The 20,361-nt window shown below is 38.1% G+C and overlaps 2 protein-coding genes across 2 annotated transcripts in view; both read left to right on the top strand.

Moving 5' to 3' along the window:
• LOC121504171 (zona pellucida sperm-binding protein 3-like) overlaps positions 1–17,133 on the top strand; it is a 35,079-nt gene extending 17,946 nt beyond the window's left edge. Inside the window, exon 9 of the mRNA XM_041778818.1 lies at positions 17,084–17,133. The gene's annotated coding sequence lies outside the window, so the exon portion shown is untranslated. The remainder of the gene's footprint in view (positions 1–17,083) is intronic.
• epoa (erythropoietin a) lies at positions 10,772–19,836 on the top strand. The gene is made up of 5 exons (XM_041780031.1): positions 10,772–10,793; positions 17,084–17,214; positions 17,301–17,387; positions 17,472–17,636; positions 19,684–19,836. The coding sequence occupies exons 1-5, from the start codon at positions 10,772–10,774 to the stop codon at positions 19,834–19,836; spliced, it is 558 nt and encodes a 185-aa protein (XP_041635965.1).
• The last annotated feature ends 525 nt before the right edge of the window (positions 19,837–20,361 follow it).

The following is a 20,361-nucleotide window of genomic DNA, read 5'->3' as shown; positions in this document are numbered from 1 at the left end:
CGGCATGTGACTGGTGATTCAAAGCTCAAGATAGCAAGTGTGGGTTTTGGGACAGAGGATTTAATTTAGTCCCCCTTTAATGAGTGTACTTGTACTACTGGAAACCCTAGTTATGAGATTTCTGTCCTGGAATGCTCTCTCACTTGACAACATCACCATGGGATCAATTAAAGGTCAATACAATGATAAGATTCTGGTCACTAAGGATGCCTGTAAGCTGAAACAACTTCCGACCTCACTGTCACTGTCTACTGTCTTGGCTCCTGCTTTGGCTCCGGTGTCCCTCACAGTCAGTCCCCCCATTCTTTTATGTCAGCTTCCTGTCTTGTGTCGCGCCAGAGGAGTAGACCTTGCTGGCTGTTAGCCCAAAACCTGGATGAGAAAGCAAAACACACAGACACACCCACACATAAGCATACACACCAACGCAAAGATGTAACATCTGCTCACTGCTTTCCATATAATGTGATATAGCCTCTACAGCAGCGGGTCATTTCCATCACTGCTGGCCGTCTTTGTTTATCTAGTAGAGGAGTTGTACGTTTTCCCCTAGAGCATTCATGATCATCCACAAATGTACAAATTATTCCAATTCCTATAACTGTGTCCTATTCCAACCAAGGAGTCACTGTGACTGGACTCCCCTGCCCCCGCACTCCCCACACATCCCCCACCTCCCACCCCAATCCCCTGCCCTGGCCACGAAGCATGGCTTGCAGCACGTACCTTGTCTCCCTCTCCTCTTTCTCTCTCATGTTGGCTCAGACATAAGCAAACAGCCCTTTGAGCAAACAGTTCAACAATCAGTCAACATTGTGTTCAGCTTAGCTCTGCAGTGACAATAAAGCTGACTCACAAAGGAAAAACTTTACATATAAAAATGTAAACTTTTTCAGTATTGTATAGAAAATGACCTTGAAAACATTTTAAAAAATGTTCATTGGTCTTCCATGTGGTTAGTCACATTTTTTTATAGTCTTGTAATGTTGAGGATAAATGGTTAACCACAATGTTTTATTGGCTTACTTCTTAGACCAGGGGCAAAAAGAAATGTATTATCAGCCATCAGAAGGATCAGGTCATTTTTTCTTTTCTGATGTTTATTTTATACACCTTATATTTGTACGGTACATTGAAATATAACGTGCTGGACACTGATATATACAGTTATTGTTGATAGTCACATTTCATGCAGCTCTTAAATGCACTTGCATTTGCACTTACAAATACACCTAGAGGCGTATGAGCCTGGAAACGTTTTATTCTGTAACGGTTATCGTCGTTTAAATGAAGCTATGTGTGTCATTTGACGTTTCGTGTTTGCTCCTAGTAATGCATATGCAAACATACGCTTACTTCCTGTCTGATGGACGAGCCTCCTGCACCCCCACCTCTATGACATACAGTGGGGACTTCCAGGAAATTTCTATACGTTTCCTTTACTCTGGCTCCAAAGGGGCTGCCAGGGGTCAGGCTGAGGACACGGGACATAAACATGCCTGCTTGCAGTGCAGAAAATAGATTTTTTTTTTTTGTCATCATTGCACACAGCTATGCTAAATAATTGAATAGTCCCAATATAATAATTTGGAATTATTTATTTACTATATCAAATAACTTTAATGATAATGGGAATTATATCTTCTTAAATATATATGACTGATAATTTTCCCATCAACAGGTAATGACATTCTGGTTCATGTTTTTGATTTTCGGCTGTTTGAGAGCTACCTCTTCTCAGAACTCTGCCATGGATGAACTCCAACACTGGTGCTGTACATTCACAGCTTCTCTGAATAGACTGAACCCTCTTGTTTGTTTAATAGCACAGAAAAATCTTTGCTTTTTTTGTCTGAGCCCGTACCTCTCAGCAACAAATGTTATTTATATTTGATATGAGAAGAAATGGGTATGTTCCTTGTCACTTTAATACAATTTAGATTTGCTTTGAACCTGGGTCAACTAGCGGGCAACTCCAGCATCCACTAGTTGTTGTCAGAAGATCTTGTATGCTACCCAAGCTTAATTTTCTTTGAACACTGGCCAAAAGGACATTCAGTTAATCTGCCAATATACAGTAATAATAAACCTGACTAGCCAGGAGCAGGACGTCCCAGAGAGGTCATAAGACACCTCCTTACTGACCCCAAATCTATTCAGGCTCATTCTGAGCTGATTTTATCACAAGAGGTCCTCATCAGTACTACCATGTTTGCTTTTCTTTTCTCTATGATGGTTAGTCTAGCACTTGTATATCTTAATTCTCATGTTTCCTAAATTCTACTCTTGTTTTTTATTTTTTTCTATTTTACTCTTGAAAATATGATTTTGAAGACTTCATCAATGGCAGCTTAAATTTGATGTATATGGCATGCCTCAAAATTTCTGATTTTTTAAATGCAACTTAAAACATGTAAACACTTTTTTGTAGTCTGACAAACTAAATGGCTTGTGGGTTGGGGCTTTATAAAAACTTGTTTTTGGGCAGTAAAAATATCGTTTGATAAAATGGTGAAGCTTGAGCTTGTGTAGGGCTATTCTAGTTGTCTGACTACTCATATCGCTGTGTACTGAGATGGTCACACTTAACCATTCACTGTTTGTTCACTCACTGATGATAGAGGCTGCCATGCAAAGGGTCCACCACTGACTGAAAATGCTTGTCGATGACCTTTTGTCCATGAGAAAGACTCGACTGTGGCTAGCCAAAAATAGATCTGTGATGACTAAAAGTGACTAAAGTAAGATTAGTTTTCATCAAGGTAACTAAAACTAGACTAAAATATAATTTAGTTTTTGTGAGATATGAATCCATGATATTTCTCCACTGTGGGTAAATCTGTCAAAATACAGTGCATCTGTATCTCTTCTGCCTCTCAGCTGTAGAAAGCAGGGACCCCAGGTTTTTGTGTATATTAAGTGTATAGAACACGGTAACGTGATTTGGTACCAGATTTTGGCAAGAGAATAAATGCTTGGACTAAAAGTAAAAATGGGAGGACTTTCTATGGAATAAAACTAAGACTAAAATGATTTAGAGTTTTCATTGATTTGAACTTGAATTAAACTATAAAGGGTTAAAATAACTAAAGTGTGACTAAAATTGAGACTAAAATTAAAAACTGCTGTCAAAATTAACACTGTTCACAAGTCACTAAAGCAGGGTAAATACTACATGACAATCGTGTTGATTTTGGGGCAGATCCCCCCTTCCAACCAAAGTTAGGAAAGACGCAATTATCAATATTTTCCAGGAATTCTCTTGCCTGCTTTCTCTGGTGTTTGGTGTGTTAAGAGGGATATTTTCCTCCTTGATCTGCACAGAAGATGATTGGAGTCAATCTGACTTAAAATTGTAAATACTAAACATTTTTACAATCAGAAATCCTATTGTGTGAGTTAAAATTTCTCTATAGCCCCCTTGTGGCTGGCTGCAGTATAGGTGATAGGGACTGATGTCACTGTTAAAGGCTTAAAGTTCCATACATTTTTTTAAGGGAACACTATTTTTACAATTTTACAATTCCTGTTTATTTTGATGTCTGGACCTCAAGGTAGCAGTCAAGAAAAAGCTGGCCTTTGTGAAAATGGACTTGATGGCCCCTGCTTTTAAGGCTGAAACCTCCAATAATAGCCAGAAAATTCAATTTTTTTGGACCTGAGACGAATATTTTAACCTCTACCAAAATCCAAATAATGGAAACAATGCCATAAAATTTCACGTATTTTTTTTTTTTATCACATTTAATGATTAGATATTTCTGGCAACTGATAATCCACTGGAGGGCATTTTTGTCATTTATCAGATTGTTTAAAAAAGTTATGGAAATAATTGACAGACAAAGGTGTTACGAAAGTGTGTATAAAATATGATACAATAGGCTTTAAAGGGTTAATCTGCCTTTGACCGTGCCAAAGTTGAGTTTTGAGAGTGCAGACTAGTTATCATCAAGCTCCCAGCCAGACTGGGATCCTTGATGATTATTGTGTGTATCAGAACTTGTTGATGATTATTGTGTGTATCAGAACTTGTTGATGATTATTGTGTGTATCAGAGCTTGTTGATGATTATTGTGTGTATCAGAACTTGTTGATGAGTATTGTGTGTATCAGAGCTTGTTGATGATTATTGTGTGTATCAGAACTTGTTGATGATTATTGTGTGTATAAAAAGATGTTGTGGGTTTTAGGGCATTGTTGGTCTTTAAATGCCTACAGCTACTAAATCAACAATCATCAGTTTTATTAGGAATGACTGAACATTTGATCAAATTTTTACAGAAACTAATCTGTTGGATTTTTTTTTTTAGTAAATACGATGCATAATAAACACATAATCAATCCAGTACTGATTAAATCTGCAGTTTTCTATGTTGTCTTCACTTCAGGGTCTTGGACAGTGCAATTTTCCTGCCCAGAATCAAATCACAAACATGTTTCCTGCATGGGTTTTTCACCTATTAGGTTACTTCATGCTTCTGTCAAACCAAAAGATGAACAAGCTGGCAGCCTTAGAAATATGTAGTTGAAATATATCAATTAACCCCTCATAGTTGGTTTCTATGTAAGCGTTAAAAACTGATCTCATGGTTAATGTCTAAAAATCACTTACGTTTTGAATGAAAATACAAATACAATAAGATGTTAATTGCATTAGAATATGTGTTCAACTTTAGTTGATTTGAAAGAACGGTCCCCAATGAGTCCGCCAGTGCAAAATCTGGCCCTTATACAAATGTAGTGGATGAATGAATCTGTTGGTGTGTGGTGTACTCTGATGGTCAGCAAACAACATACTATAAGAGCACATCTGTGTTTTTTGTCATCATGTTAGGGGGCTCACATTTTAAACCCTTTGAGTGTTCGCCAGGTTTAATGCAGAGGAGCTATGTTTCAGGTGTCTTACCCGAGGACCTACATTTGAAGGAGCTACATTTAAAATGGTTAAAGATGCCTATCATTGCTGTACTGGTCTGTAAAATAGATAAATTAGAAGACTATCTTCATCATACTATGAACCCCACACTGCACTCATAGCTAAAACCAAATCTCTGAGGGCTGCAAAGATTATTTAAAATTTCATTGATTACTTTGCAGCACTAGTATTTCTTGCATTATTCTGCTGTTACTCTGCCATCTCACTTGATCTATCTGTGAGCTGCCTCAAACTTTTCCTCCTTACTCCAGCAGCACATCTTTATCCTGTTCTCATCAGCTCTTGTTAAGCACTCTTCCATTTCCACTTAGCTCATTAGAATCTCCTGATACGGTTTATACCACACCTTTGCTACAGGGCCTGTGTCCACAGCCTGCACTTTTAGTGCTGGTAGCGCTTAATTTCAATGCAAAGCCAACATAGTCCTGCATTTATAGTGATTAGCCCCCTGAGTGCTAAGTGCACCTTCAGCATCAGCGGTTTTCATCTTTAGCTCACAGTACTCAAGGTTGAAAAACGTTGAAATTTTGGAAGAGTGCCACGCTCATCAGTGTCCTGTCTCCCTTACTGGCCTATCAGAAACAAGAAGGGAAAGGTACATAAATGTAAATGTTGTCAACAGTGGAAAGGAAACTGATCTGACTTGTCTTTTTAAGGGTAAATGCATGGAGCTATTTAAAAAGGACATTATGGATATTACCAAGGAAACCAGAAGTCAACTTTCAGAACAACAAATGTCAGGAGGAAGAGCTTTGAAATGGAGGCTGTGATCATTGCTAGTGCTGAAAGGGTGAGCAGTGGACCCCTAAATTAACAATTTCATTCTTCATAATTTTTGGGACCACTCTCTTGATTGCTCCCAGTAATGCATATGCAAACATAGGCTGCATATGCATTTAGACTATTGAAAAAGACCCGCTGAACTGAAAACATAAATTGGACTTTTGGTCATATGCACTCAAACTTTTGTGTATTATCACATCACATTATCAATGCAATATTAAAGAAGTCACTGCACAGCCCAGCTTTTTTTTTTTTTTTTTTTTTCATAAATGTACGGTCCCACATTAAAACGTTACTCCACAAAACTGACTTCACATGAAACTTTCTTTTTTTTTTTTTTTTTTTAACAGTTTTCAACTATCCCATCTACCACCCATGCTGAAGGGTGCTACAGTGTAGAATAAAGTCTCAACTAGGGCTGGGCAATATGGGCCAACAAATTTTAGCTAAATGGCGGTGCATGATACGTCTTTTTTAGTTTTTTTACTGGAAAGAAATAACTGATAGTTGTCACTTTACCAGAATTCGAAACTTTGATATGGTTTAAGTTAGAGCTGGGGGATATGTCCTTATATTTATACCATGGTTTGTTTGTTTGTTGTTTTTGTTTTTGCACCTTCCAGAAACAGCATTATGTCACAGTGTATTAAATGAAAATGGATGATGCATTTAAATACTAAATCAGGTGCTACTGTGGTATCAGAAAGTACAGAAACTTTCTTAATCTTCAGTCATATTTTTAACTAGTAGAGAAAAATAACATTTCACATGCAGGTGCATCTAAAAAAAATAAGAATATCAAGAGTACGTTCATTTTTCCTGTAATTTAATTCGAAGAGTTAAACTTCCATTTATTCTACAATCATCACACAAAGATATTTGAACACTTTTGGTTTTAATCTTGGTGATTTTAGCTTACAGCTCACAACAAAGTCCTGCTCAAAATATTGAAATAAAACAGAACACCAATCCAAATATAGAATTTACAATACAGAAATACTGGCCTTCTGTCAAAATAGTTTTTTATGCATTCAGTACTTGGTTAGGGCTCTTCTTGCATTGAATTGTTGCATTTATGTGACTAATCAGTCCGTGGCATTGCTGGGGTGTTATGAAGCCCACGTTGCTTTGATAGCAGCCTTCAGCTTGTCTTAATGAGTCTGGTGTCTGATCTTCCTCATGATAACACCCCAGAGATTGTCCACTAGGTTTAGGTCAGGCAATCAAGCACAGTAACACCACAGTCAGAAAACCAGTTTCTGGTGGTTTTTGCTTCCTAGTCCTGCTGTGAAGGGAAATCAATGTCTACATGAAGCTTCTCAGCAGGTGGAATCATGAAGGGCTCTGAAATCTCCTGGTAGATGGCTGACAGCTTGATAAAGCACAGTGGACCAACACCAGCAGATGACATCACAACCTAAACCATCACTGACTGTTAAAACTTCACACTGGACTTCAAGCACTTTGGATTTTTTTCTTCTTCAGTCTTCCCTCAGACTCTGGGACCATTTCTTCCCAATAAAATGCAAAGGAACTTTCATCCGACTTTGGGCTACTGAGCAACAGGCCAGTTCTTTTACCCTTAGTCCGGGTAAGATACTTATGATGTCTGTGTTTCAGCAGTGGTTTGACACTGGGAACATGGCACATGTAGCCCATTTCCTAGACCCGTCTGTCTGGTGGCTCTTGAACCACTGACTCCAGCCTCAATCCACTCCTTGTGAAGCTCCCTAAAGTTAAGTTCTTACCAAACTTTAACCTTCCAGTCAACTGTCCATGAAAATGCTTTAATTCAGCCTCTGAGAGCAACCTGCCCTTTCAGCAGTGACCTTCTGTGGCTTACCCTCCCAGTACAGGAGGAGAGGGTGTCAATGATTATCTTTTGGAAGAGTCTAGTCAGTCTTCCCAATGTTTGTGTGTCCTGAACCAGGGTGAGAGAATAAAGGCTGTTTTTAAGCTAATTGGCTGATTAGAGCATCCACAATAATCTAATATTTTGATAGTTTTCTGTGAGTAGTAATCAAGATTAGAACAACAAAAAAAATCTAAATTTTTCACGTTATGTGCGATAAACCTAGAATGAATATGATTATCTTTTAAATTAGGTTGCAGAAACAAAAATAACTCATGATTTTCTAATTTTATGAGATACACTTGTATTATGTTAGCAGCATTTGGAAAAGTCGGTGGAACAGGTGAGGGCAGGGAAACCTCACCTTTTTTGCTAGTTAAATTAACATCAACTTAATCATACAGATGTAAACACTGTGCATATACTTATGGCTATCCTGGACAGACTGAATCAGAAATAACTCAGTCCTTTATTTAAGGTCCACCTGTATCTGAAAACTCTGAATCTGCACTCAGTCTACCTTTACAATACAATCTTAAAGCTCAAAATATTATACGAGAAGCCAAAATTTTAGTTGAAATGCTCGAAGTATGAAATAAAAAGTTTGAGTCCTAATTGTGAGATGTAAAGTTGAAAATGTGAAATTAAAACACAAATTCATTTCTTTTCCCACATTCCTGACTTCTTATCTAAATATTTTTACTCCTTACTTTTTCAGAATTTGTGATTTAACAAGGATATCCTAAATCATCAAGGATAAGTTTACATTTTTATACATAAGGAAATCTGCAGACCTCAGACTGATGGGCCAGTTATAACAGAAATATGAGATCATCTTGTGGGTCAGATTTAACTGTTCCATGGGTTGTATTTGGCCCCCGGACCTTGGGTTTAACACCCCTGCTTTAGGCTGAGGAGGACCGTGTTTAAAGAAAGAAAAAGGGCATGATATGTCACCATTAAAAACTCAATATATTGCCCAGCCCTAGTCTCAGGTTTCCGTATTGCATAGTTGGTGTTCAGTGCTGTGAATATTTCCCCCCTCCTCGTTTCTTATCTTTTGCACATTTGTCACAGTTTCATTTTTCAGATGTTTGAGCAGATTATGAGATCAGACAAAGATAACCTGAGTAGATTCAAAATGCAGTATTTAAATGATGAGTTCATTTATTAAGAAAATTCAAGAAAAGATGTAAAAGTACTGACTGCTTTCAGTCTGGTAAAGGTTGTAAAGCCATGTCCAAGGCTTTGAGACTCCAGTATACCACAGTGAGAGCCATTAGCCACAAATGGAGAAAACTGCTGCAGTAGTGACTCTTTCCAGAAGTGGCTGGCCTACTCTACGAAGGTATCAATGACTGAACTGGGGCTTCACAAATGAACCCAGGACATCTAAAGAGCTCTAAGGTTATGCACCAGGACGATGATCCAATACACCCCAGCAAATCCTGAATCTAAATGACTTTAAAGAGAAAATAAGCTTTAGAAAGTCTAGTCAAAGCCTGGACTTCAGTCTGATTGAGATGCTGTGGCATGACCGGTCATTCATGCTCTAAAAAACCTCCAGTGTGGCTGAATTAAAACAAATCTGCCACGTAGATTGGGCTGACATTCCTCCACAGTGATATGAAAGAGTCACTGACAGTTACTGCAGACTTGTTTAGATTGTTGCCGCCAAGGATGGCACGACCAGTTATTAGGTTTAGAGGTAATTACTTTTGCACATCAGCCAGGCAGGTATTGATGACTTTTTTTCCCTTAATAAATAAAACGATCATTTCAAAACTGCCTTTTGTTTTTACTCTGGTTATGTTTGTCTTAAAATAAAATCTGTGTGACAAATATGCAGAGGGAAAAGAGCTCGAAAAAGGATGGAAATGTTTTTTTCATTTTTCATGAGTCTTAAAAAGATATTAAGATTTTTTCTACAGGCCACAACACACAATGGATAACAATAAAGAACAGGGAGTAGGGTGCATATGGTCTCTAAAAAATGCACACTTTCCAAAATATTTAAGTCCCACCATCAAAAATGTGCATCCTAGTGCACGTGGAAATTGATAATGTTCACGAGCTGAAGACATTTGTGGCTGTGTGTCTGCGGGTAGAAAAAGGGGGGCGGGGTGGTGGGACGTTTAAAGTCTCCTCCATGTGTGTTCGTCTGACTAATGTACAGCAGCCAGCACAGGGTCCTCTCTGTTGAGGTAGTCCTAAAGTAAATGTAAAAACTCCTCAGTCTAAGCCTGATCTCTGTGTGACACCTCTGATCAGTGTGGTCCCTGAAGCAGACCCGGTCCCTGAAGCAGACCTGGTCCCTGACTGATGCCCTGATGTCTTATTAAAATGATCCTGACTCAGATTTTCTCCTGGGGATTCATTGTGAAATTTGTTGACCACCAAGACTGAGTATATGTTCCACTGTAGTCAACGTTTCTGAAAGATATCCGAACAATGGATGGAAGTCTCCACGAGGCTTTTTTAAGACAGTATTTACTTTTTAGGCCAAATGTTTTTTAAACAGGGATTGCCTATTATTTGGGTAACAATGAGAGAAAATGCTTTTGCCTTAAGGGAGGAGGTAGTTAAGATTGTCATCATGGTAACAATGAAACTTTATTTTCAAAGTCATCAATAAAAAATCAAACGGGATCACTTTTTAGAAACACCTACCGGATAAGTGTAGGAGATCCACAAAAGAGCTTCGTTTCCAATTAATGGCCAATAGACGGACCTCAGGGCCAAAACGCGAGGACCCTGTGAGGGGGCTATGCGGACACCGCTATGGAGTTTCCCAGTGAGTTATGGGCATGCCTTCATTGGCTTTTTTCTCTCTCTACTCTAGCTTTAGTAGTAAGTCTTTTTCACGCTTTACGCAGAGGGGGACTGTATGCATGGGTTGATGTTTAATCGGTGCGCAAAAGGCGCGCCCTCGTCTCCGCCGGCTATCACGTTATCGCTATATCCTTAGGGGAGGTAAATAAAAGGTTTTGCACCGCGTTGATGCAAAGTCTGATAGGTGCCTGCTCCACCAGCAGCACAGACCTGTTAGACACGGACCCACATGCCGGCCGGACTAGTGCCGGGACCAGCGCACGTTGGACTGAGTGCATTTGACTGGTGCTGGGGACTTGAGCCTTAAATGTCGTGACTTCATTACGTTCTTTCACGATGTTTTTAAAAGATGCGGCACCTATTTGCGAATGTCGCAGAACAGGAGTAGAGGTAAGAGCGCTACTAATATTCACCAACTGTTGCGTTTGTGTCCATAACCCGCGTGCGTAAACGTATTTAACCACACGTTTATCCAGTTCATCATTTCACCGATTAGTTTGCTATTTTTACGCACGTGCCTTATCTATCAATTCCTTTATGTAAGGGCAAGCAAATTTAAATAGGTAACTTTAAAAGTAAGGCAGGTGTCTGTATGGATTCAGCTATCAGCTATCTTTTCATGCCAAACTTCACATCCTAACATTCTTGTGTAGATTTGTCACAGTTCATGGAAAATTGTTGTGTAATACTCCTTCCTAGAAAGCTGCCTAAGACTAAACAGTTTTATAGAGTAATCTGTAAATGTAAGCGGTGATGCTGTATTATCACTGCTGTTTAACAAACCTAATAATAGGACATGAAGTCTCAGATTACTGTTGTTTTTCTGCTGATGAAGCTGAGGAAAGGCATCATGTTAATGTCACTGCCGTGATTCTGGCTTTGCAGCTTTAGAGTCTGGAGATATGTTACTTACTGTAAGCATCTGCAGAGCTGATGGTTTCTTTTGCAGAATATTGATTATCACTTTGTTTTTGCTGTCCTGTTCACTGGGAAAATACCTCTGTCATTCCTCTCTAGCATGACACAGCTTACAGGAAAGTTAAGGTTACCAAGTCTGAAAGCTGAATCAGCACTTTTGGTACAGCTTTTACACACATGTGTCAGCAAAAGAGAGCAGAAGGTTATCAAATGCTGACAGCTATAAGGGATTCCAGCAAAGCTGAAGAGGAAGTGATGTCACGCGTGTGTCATCTAATAGCTACTCATTTACAACTCTGCACTTTGTCACAGGGAAGACCTTTCCAAAATACAGAGAATGCTGCAAAGCAGCTATCCCATCTCTGAGGCTTACTTTAAATATAGCTGCCTTATCAGCTGCCTGTGCCGTTTTAACCTTTAGTACATTTAGCATGGTTAGAATATGTGAGCTCTTTCTGTGAAGATCAAATGGCACATGGTGAAGGTATCCTCTCACGTGAGCAGCTAGCCACCTTTCCAAAGTATCTGTCACATACCTGGGGTGAAGCTTGCCATTATCCAAAGTGCTAGCACTTGTAGACTGCTGCGTCCGATTTGAAACAGCAGCATGGGTTTTTTTGGCAGCTGATCTTGGCATACTAAGCTGTTAACTGTAAGTCTGGCCACCGTCCTGGATTGCGAATTCCAAAACATTAGGAGAATGTAGATAGAGAGAGAACGTGTTTTTGTGGGCAGTTCAGGTTGACGCATTCTCACGTAGGCAGTGGCTTTGCTGAGAGGGTCAGCAATAATCCTCAAGCTCAGTCACACATGATTATTTAGTAATGTGGCCACATTTTTTAAAAATAAGAAATGCTTTAGAAATGGTTTAATGAATGGTACGTGTTAGGTGTACATCAGACAACGCTGCTAAACTGCTGTTATTCTCCTGACTGATGATGCCAGAGACCCCTCTGTGTTTGAGTAAACGTAGCATCAGTGGAGGACAGTAAAAGACCACGTCTACCAAGATTTAATGTTTATGACTTACTTTACAGTGAACATGTTTAAAAAGTCTTCTGGAGCAGTGTTAATTTCATCAACTAAAACTATGACTAAAATGTTTGTCGATAGCCTGTTTTCCATGAAAAAAACTAGACTAAGACTAACAAAAATAGATCTTTGATGACTAAAACTGACATAAATTAAGTTTAGTTTTCCCCAAGATGACTAAAACTAGATTAAAATGTAATGTAGTTTTTGTGGGACATTCAAAATCTGGACTAAAACTAGACTAAAATCTTTGGAGTTTTCATCAACTAAAGCTAGACTAAAAGTAGAAAGGATAGAAACTACTAAAATATGACTAAAACTAAAATACATTTCATTTAAAGCAGGGGTGCCAAACTCGATCACAGCAGGGTCCGGATTCTAAATTTAGGTCTAACCTGAAGGCCTAACAGGGTCAACATTTAACCAGAAACTGTCAACTTAGTTCACCAGTGATGAATTTTTGAAATTTAAAAAAAAAGTCAAAATGATAAGTTAAAGAGCTCAAACTCTGAGATTAAAAAAATAAATGAATGAGTTCAAAAGGTAAAAACGCAAATTAAAAGTCAAAATGTTTTTATATGTAACTGTATGAGATAGAGAGTTAAAATAATGAGTTTAAAAGGTGAAAATATGAGTTCAAATCATAGATTTTGAGTCTAACAGGTAAAATATGAGATTAAAAGTCAAAGTTAGGAATTGGAAGGTCAAAACATTCGATGAAATTTGAAATATTTAGTTAAAAAGGTCAAAATAGGACTTAAGATTTAAAACTGAATCCAAAAGGTGAAAATGCCTGATAAAAGTTAAAACTCTGGATTGAAAAGGTTCAGATATGAAATAAAAAGTCAAAATCATAGGTTTAAGTCGTGATTCTGAGATGTAATATTGAAAATATGAAATGAAAACACAAATAAATTTTCCCCACATTCCTGACTTTTTATCTGATAAATTTTTACTCTTTAGTTTTTCATATTTTTTTATGACTTAACAAGAATATTTAAACCATCAAGGTTAAATTTACATTTTTAAAGTGGAGGAAATCTGCAGACATCATACTGTCGGGCCAGTTATAATAAAAAAATATATGACCCTGCTGGCCGGGTATAACTGTACCACGGGCCGGATTTGGCCCCCAAGACTTAAGTTTGACACCCATGATTTAAAGACTAGAACTAAGACTAAAATTAGAAATAGCTGCCAAAATGAACACTGTTCTGGAGAATTAAGCAGCGTCTAAGTGCGGAGCAGCCACTAAACAGCTTACCAGGATTTATTATCATTTGTGTAGATGCTTTGAAACTAGTTTCATTCAGAATCTCTTCCCTTTCCTGGTAAGACTGTATAACCCTAATGAGTGAGTCTATAAATATCTCTAGAAATGTGTAAAATTCTCAAGCGAGTGTTGACTCAGAGAAAAAAATGAGGTTGAATTGATAGCGAGTGCCACAATATTTACAGAGTTTCTGCGAAAGACGAGTCATTTGAGCGTTTATTTGTGCTGCTATTTGACATTCAAAGTCTCTTTCAATACCGTGGAGTCGGAAAGGGGGAATGGAGGTTATCCTTACATTACTTTTGACCCATTAAATGACTATTTCTGATGTACAACTATTTTGATTTTTCTCATTATTTGTCACGACCTTCTACTGGAACAGAGGCAAACCTGCGCTGTTAGTTAAACTCTTGCAGTGCTACTCAATTCAAGTTATTTTTCTGGATGTCTGGGAACTTAATCTAGCCTGTATCTGACCTTTCTGCGTGGGAAGATCATCAGTATCTTCTCATATCCCTCTGCGTCACACATCCAGGTCGCTGTGAAAGAGTGCATTCAGTATGTGGCACAGAGGAACGAGGCTGGATACCCACATGACTCAAAACAGTGTAACCTCTCTTATTCCAATTTGATCCTCAGTTTGAATACTGCTGCGCTTTCACTGGATATTATATGCTCCTCTAGTGGTCTTTGGGAAGAGGTTAGAAATGATTTATCATTTGTGAATTAACTATCTAGCCCAGTTATATTCTGTAAGGGTTAAACAAGGATACGGATATTTCTGTGCTGTCATTACATCTGCAAGTTTCCATTCAGAAACAAGAATATCACATGTTCGTCTGATGCCTTATGCAGTAATGAAACAAGGTGAATAAACTGCTTAATCATTGCATTTGCAGTTAATGAAATCCAGGACAGCTAACTAAATTCAGACAGCAGGAACACATGAACCAGGGATTTTAAGAGTGAAAAAGTGTATTATTGATAATCTGTAAAATGGATGTTTGTAGGGCAGCACAAATGGGACTTTATTCATAGATTTATCAAATCAAGCATAATTAAAAAGCTTTAAACGGTGCTGAGAAGGCCCAGGCGTCTCTGATCATACTCAGCTGAATGTACTGTTAATGGAAACTGACCAGGTGGCAGAGTTCCAGTCTTCATTTTACTGGACTCTGCACAAAAGACTTTAATCTCACCTTGTGTTGTCTGTTTGGCAGCAGAAAACATTCATGAATATTTAAACGACTGACTTAGTTCAGATGCATACCAACCGTGCTAGCATTAAACTTTGGAACAAGTGCTTTGATTTAAGTTAAAATGTGAACTTAAACCCTTCTTTGCCTCATTTGAATGATAACTTTGCTCAAATGCTTCCATTCAGTTTTACTGTGTTAAAACGTAGTTTTTCATTGTGTGGAGAGTTACATTTCAGCATTTGTTAGTATTTCTACATATTTTCAGTTTAAAATACTTTAAATGTGATGAAGTAATATCCTCGACGCTCTATACCAGTGATACTCAACGTGCAGCTCTTGAGCCACATATGGCTCTTAGTGATGATTTGCAGCTCTTTAAAGTCTTAATTTGAAATAATATTCCCCTAGAAAACCTTAAAACAGGAAACTTTGACCTTAGAATAATTTATTGCAAGTCACATAAATCAGTTTATTTCCCACATTTATACAGTAGGCTTTAATTTAATTTTTTTGTCTGTTTATTTCCATTGGCCTAATTCGCAATTTTTGCCAATTTTAATCCATTTATGCTGCTTATAGCCAATTTTGCCACTTATCTTTGACACTTTTATCCAATTTTTGCCATATCTATCATATTTTTTGCTTCATGCAATTTTTCCCCATTTTTTGCCTGTTTGCTGCCTTTGTCCATCTTACCACCTTTTTGCTGCTTTATGCTCATTCTAGTCACTTTTCACTGATTTTTTTCCTACATATTTGATGCTGTTGACATTTTTTCACCTTTAACTCATTTTTCTTCACTTCTCACCCATTTTTGCCAATTTCTGCCCTTTTTCACCACTGTTTTTCCCAATTTTCACCCATTTTTTTGCAACTAATGCGTATTTTGCCCCTCTTCACCCATTATTGCCACCTTTTTGTTGCTGTTTGACCATTTGTGTCACATTTAACTTATTTTTATTGCCCCTTTAACCCTTTTTGCCACTTATTTTCTACGCTTTTATCCCATTTTTGCCATGTTTATCCTGATTTTTGCTGTATGCAATTTTTTGCCACTTTGTGCCCATTTCAGCTTCCCTTTGCCAATAAATGCCGATTTTTTTCCCCCATTTTTTGCCACTGTTCGCTGCTTTTTCCCATTTTCCCATCTTTTTGCTGCTTTATGCCCATTCTAGTCACTTTTCACTCCTTTTTTTGCTACATATTTGCTGCTTTTCAACATTTTTTCCCCATTTACTCTTTTTTTCACTTTTCACCCATTTTTGCCAATTTCTGCCCTTTTTGCCACTGTTTTTCCCAATTTTGACCCAATTTTTTTGCATCTTATGCATTTTTTTTGGCATTATTCACCCACAAATGTTACCTTTTTGTTGCTTTTTGACTACTTTTGCCATATTTAACTTATTTTGATTGCCCCTTTAACCTTTTTGCCACTTTTAACCACTTAGATTGTGGCCCTTGCAAAGGTATTTTTTGCAACAATTTGGCTCTTTGGTTGAGCAGGGTTGAGTAACAATGCTCTATCCTCTACGTCAGTTGCATGAAATACCACAAAATGCAAACTTGTTTTTTCCTGCCAATCATCTCAAGGTCTGTCAGTCAGTGGACTGTTAATTTGGTACAATTCCAAGCTCATTAGTTGTCTGTAAGGGTTTTATGTATGTGCAGAAGAATTTGAAAATAATTCTATCAGGGGCTTAATGGCTTTACTGAAGTAGCATTCCAATGGGCAAAAAAAAAATTAATTGCATTAACTCTGAGGTAATAAAGCTCAGTGTTAGTTTATGCAGGACACGGTAGTCATACGCCCTGCCGATGTACTTCTCACTAATCCCTGCTTGCATTTATACTGATGCAACATGCTGCTGCTGCTGGCAAAGCTTAACCTCCCCCACCCCGGCCTCCTCCTTTATAGCTTAAAGCTTGTTGCACTCTCATTTAGATTCATGCTACTATGGGCTTTTGAACTAATTTTATCGTGTTCAGTAAACATTGTCATTAATGTAGCCATCCATATGGGGGTTCTAGCTATGTCAGAGTCAAATCATGCTGCTTGACTAACCCAGGGAGCATCTTCTATATCCATTTGGCAATAAAATGTTAGAATGTGAGACAAGAGTGTTGTTGACTTAACTGTGCAGAAAACACATCAGCTCATAGTCATCAAAGTCACAAAGCGATTCTGAGCTCATTACTCATTTGCCATTTTGCTGGGGAATTGCCTCTGAGTGACTGTGTTTTAATATCTGTGACAACAGGACTGCTCGCTTTGCTGTTAATAGTGCTGGAGTGGACCCGACCAGGCCTTCCATCCCCGCTGAGGCCAATCTGTGACCTGAGGGTCCTGAACCATTTCATCAAGGAGGCACGAGACGCAGAAGTAGCGATGGTGAGAGGAGAATGTATTCCTGTCCTGATCAGGGATGTTTCATTCTTTACCCTTAACTCTAACAGCATATTTTCTGTTTGTTTTAGAAGTCATGTAGAGAAGGATGCAGCCTGACAGAATCTGTCACTGTCCCCCAAACCAGAGTGGAATTTGATGTATGGGAGAAGAAGACTGTAAGTAACCAAAGAAAATAAATGCATTTAAAAGCATACTTACTTTCTTCCCTACATAAAGAAACTCTTCATATTTTTCACAAGGCATTGGAGCAAGCCCAGGAAGTGCAGACTGGCTTATGGCTATTAAAACAGTCCCTGAGCTTGCTACGCACGTCAGTCACCAACACAGCACTGCACACCCACATAGATAACTCCATAAGAAACCTGCTCAGCATCAGTGCTGTGCTGCGCAGCCTCAACATCCAGGTGAGTTCCTGCACACACAGATGTACAAATTAATTTTTCAAATTGCATTAGAAGTCTTTGAGCTATAGCTTCAGAACAAAAACAGCACTGCTATATCTGCTTATAAAGAGCCCAACAAATATCTGTACTTTTTAAGATTTGACTAGTTTTCCTTGAAAGTTGTCCTAGGTTTTAACATGTAGAAGGAGAGTATTATATAGGGATGCATCGATACCACTTTTGTTTCAGACCAAATACAAGTCATCTAGGTACTCAACAACACAAATAACTGATATGAATACTTAATAATACCATAACAACCCTCAAAATTATTTTAAAGGTTTATTTCATTTGTTAGCAGTGCATCGTTTGCAGTGTCTCCTGTTTTTGTTGCCTCATTTCTGTTAAAATGTCCCCAAGCTGCAGAATTTGCTTCAACTTTCCTATCACTTCAAATAATGAAAGGCTGTAGAATAGGGGTGTCAAACTCAAGGGGCCAAATCTGGTCCGTGGTACAGTTACACCAGATCATATCATACTTTAATTATAACTAGCCCACTGGTTTGAGGTCTGGAGATTTCATCCAGTTTAAAAATGTAAACTTAACCTTGATGATTTAAAATATCCTTGTTAGGTCATTCACATTAGAAAAAGTAAAAAGTTAAAATAGTTTGATAAAAAGTCAGGAATGTGGGAAAATGCATTTCTGTGTCCATTTCATATTCTTAATTTTGCACCTCACAGTTATGACGCAAAGTTTTGGTTTCAACATTTTATATAATTTGTTGACCTTTTCAATTCACAATTTAGACTTTTTATCTTATTTTTGATTTTTTACACCCTCAATTTTAAAATTTTAAGTTCAATTTTGACCTTTTAAACTCACGATTTTAATTTTTTCTCATGTTTTGACCTTTTTAGCTCCCTACTTTAACTTTTATCTCATAATTTGATCTTTAAGATCAACAATTTTTAATTTCAAGTAATATTTTGACCTTCAAAACTGAAAATTTAAATGTTTTTCTTATGCTTTGATGGATTAAACCAATGACTTTGAATTTTATCTCATATTTTGACCTTTAAGAATCATGATTTCAACTTTCTATCACATTTTTTTGCCTTTTAAAAACATGATTTTCACTTTAAGTGCCATATTTTGTTCTTTTGAGCTAATAAGTTTGAATTTTTATCTGAGATTTTGAGCCTTTAAACTTATCATTTTGACTTTTTTTAACCTCAAAATCATTTATCATCAGTGCTATGGTTTTTCCCCCATAATTCATTGCTGGTAAAAATGAGGTTGACAGTTTATGGTTACCTTTGGACCCTGCTTGGCCCTCAGGTTGAACCCAAATTCAGAATTCGGTCCCTGCTGTGATTAAGTTTGACATCCCTGCTGTAGAATGATACTGAGTACAGTGTCAGCAATCCTGGGCAAGTACCTAGGCTTGGTGCATCCCTTATATTTAATAAAACATTTAAATCTGTATACTTATTTATCCTCTGACATTGTATATAAAGATAAAATGTCCATACTTGAGTTTCTTCAGATATCAAGTGTAACCCACTTGCCTCAGAAAGAAGAGATGTCATGGAATATTATCAAGTGAAACTCAAGCCTTACATGACATTGCTGTTGGCACATCATCTGCTATTCACTTTTATTCCTAGACTGCTAAAGTTGTAGCAAAACAGCCTGAAAGTTCCCAAGCTAAGGTCTTGGCTAGACAAACTGTAGCTGAATGAGCAGTTTGTGTCCTAGAAAAGGGAAGACTGGGGCTGTGAACAGTGTCCTTACTCATGAAAACAAAGACACACTGGGAAAAAAAAGCTAGGGTGAGTTTGCAAGACCTGGGATGGAAAGTTCATAAAATAATCCTGTGTTTATGTGTTTATTCTTTCAGCTAAGTCACCATGAATTTAGTCAGTTCAATGAAAAATGCTGCACAGAAGGTTGGAAGTTACAGTGCGTGCTTTTTTTAGATATCCCTGAAAGCACAGGAAACAGATAAAGAGATACAAAACTCCAAATTTAGACAACCAAGTGTTTATTTGTGTTTCCTTTCAGGAATTTACCCCACCGGCAAGTGCAGCAGGACTTGAGGGAACATGGACAGTGTCCTCGCCAACAGATTTGCTCCAGGTCCATGTCAACTTCCTTCGAGGCAAAGTGCGCCTCCTACTTTTGGACGCACAGGCTTGTCAGCAAGACGTCAGCTGACTTCTCTCCTCCAGGTGAACCTAATTTGTTTCCCAAGGCAAGAGGAGGGACTAGACACTGCTGATCTGCACTCTGGCTGCCAGAAGCAGTAAAGTAGGAGAAAGAGACACAGCAATCCTCACACAGGAGGAGGCTGAAAGGAGAGGTCGGCCCCAGATAGGCTTTGGATGGACTGGAGACTACTGCACTTTGGAATGTCAATGTAAAACATGAACATGATGGAGCACACACTAATCAGAATGAGGCCTATGGGGAACAGCTGTTTCACTGGCACGTTCTTGCACTTTGTGTGTATGTACCTTTGTTTGTGTGAGTGTGTGTGTTAGGACTGCAAATCCAAATATGTACATAGTGTGAATGTGGGACAGTTTCCAGTGGGCTTGACCCGTCACCTCTTTAGAGGGAATTATGGATTTTACAGCGTCACCGGGAAGCGTCAGCCAAATGCTCTGAAGATAGTTACTATTAAAGGGGACGGTCTTTGTCCAGATTGGCCAGGCTGGTTCCTCTGAGTCATACAGGTCA

This window comes from Cheilinus undulatus, linkage group 22 (assembly GCF_018320785.1).
Source record: "Cheilinus undulatus linkage group 22, ASM1832078v1, whole genome shotgun sequence".
Lineage (NCBI taxonomy): Eukaryota > Metazoa > Chordata > Actinopteri > Labriformes > Labridae > Cheilinus > Cheilinus undulatus.
The sequence above is the reverse complement of the archived record's forward strand: the minus strand, read 5'-3'. Positions and strand labels throughout refer to the sequence as shown.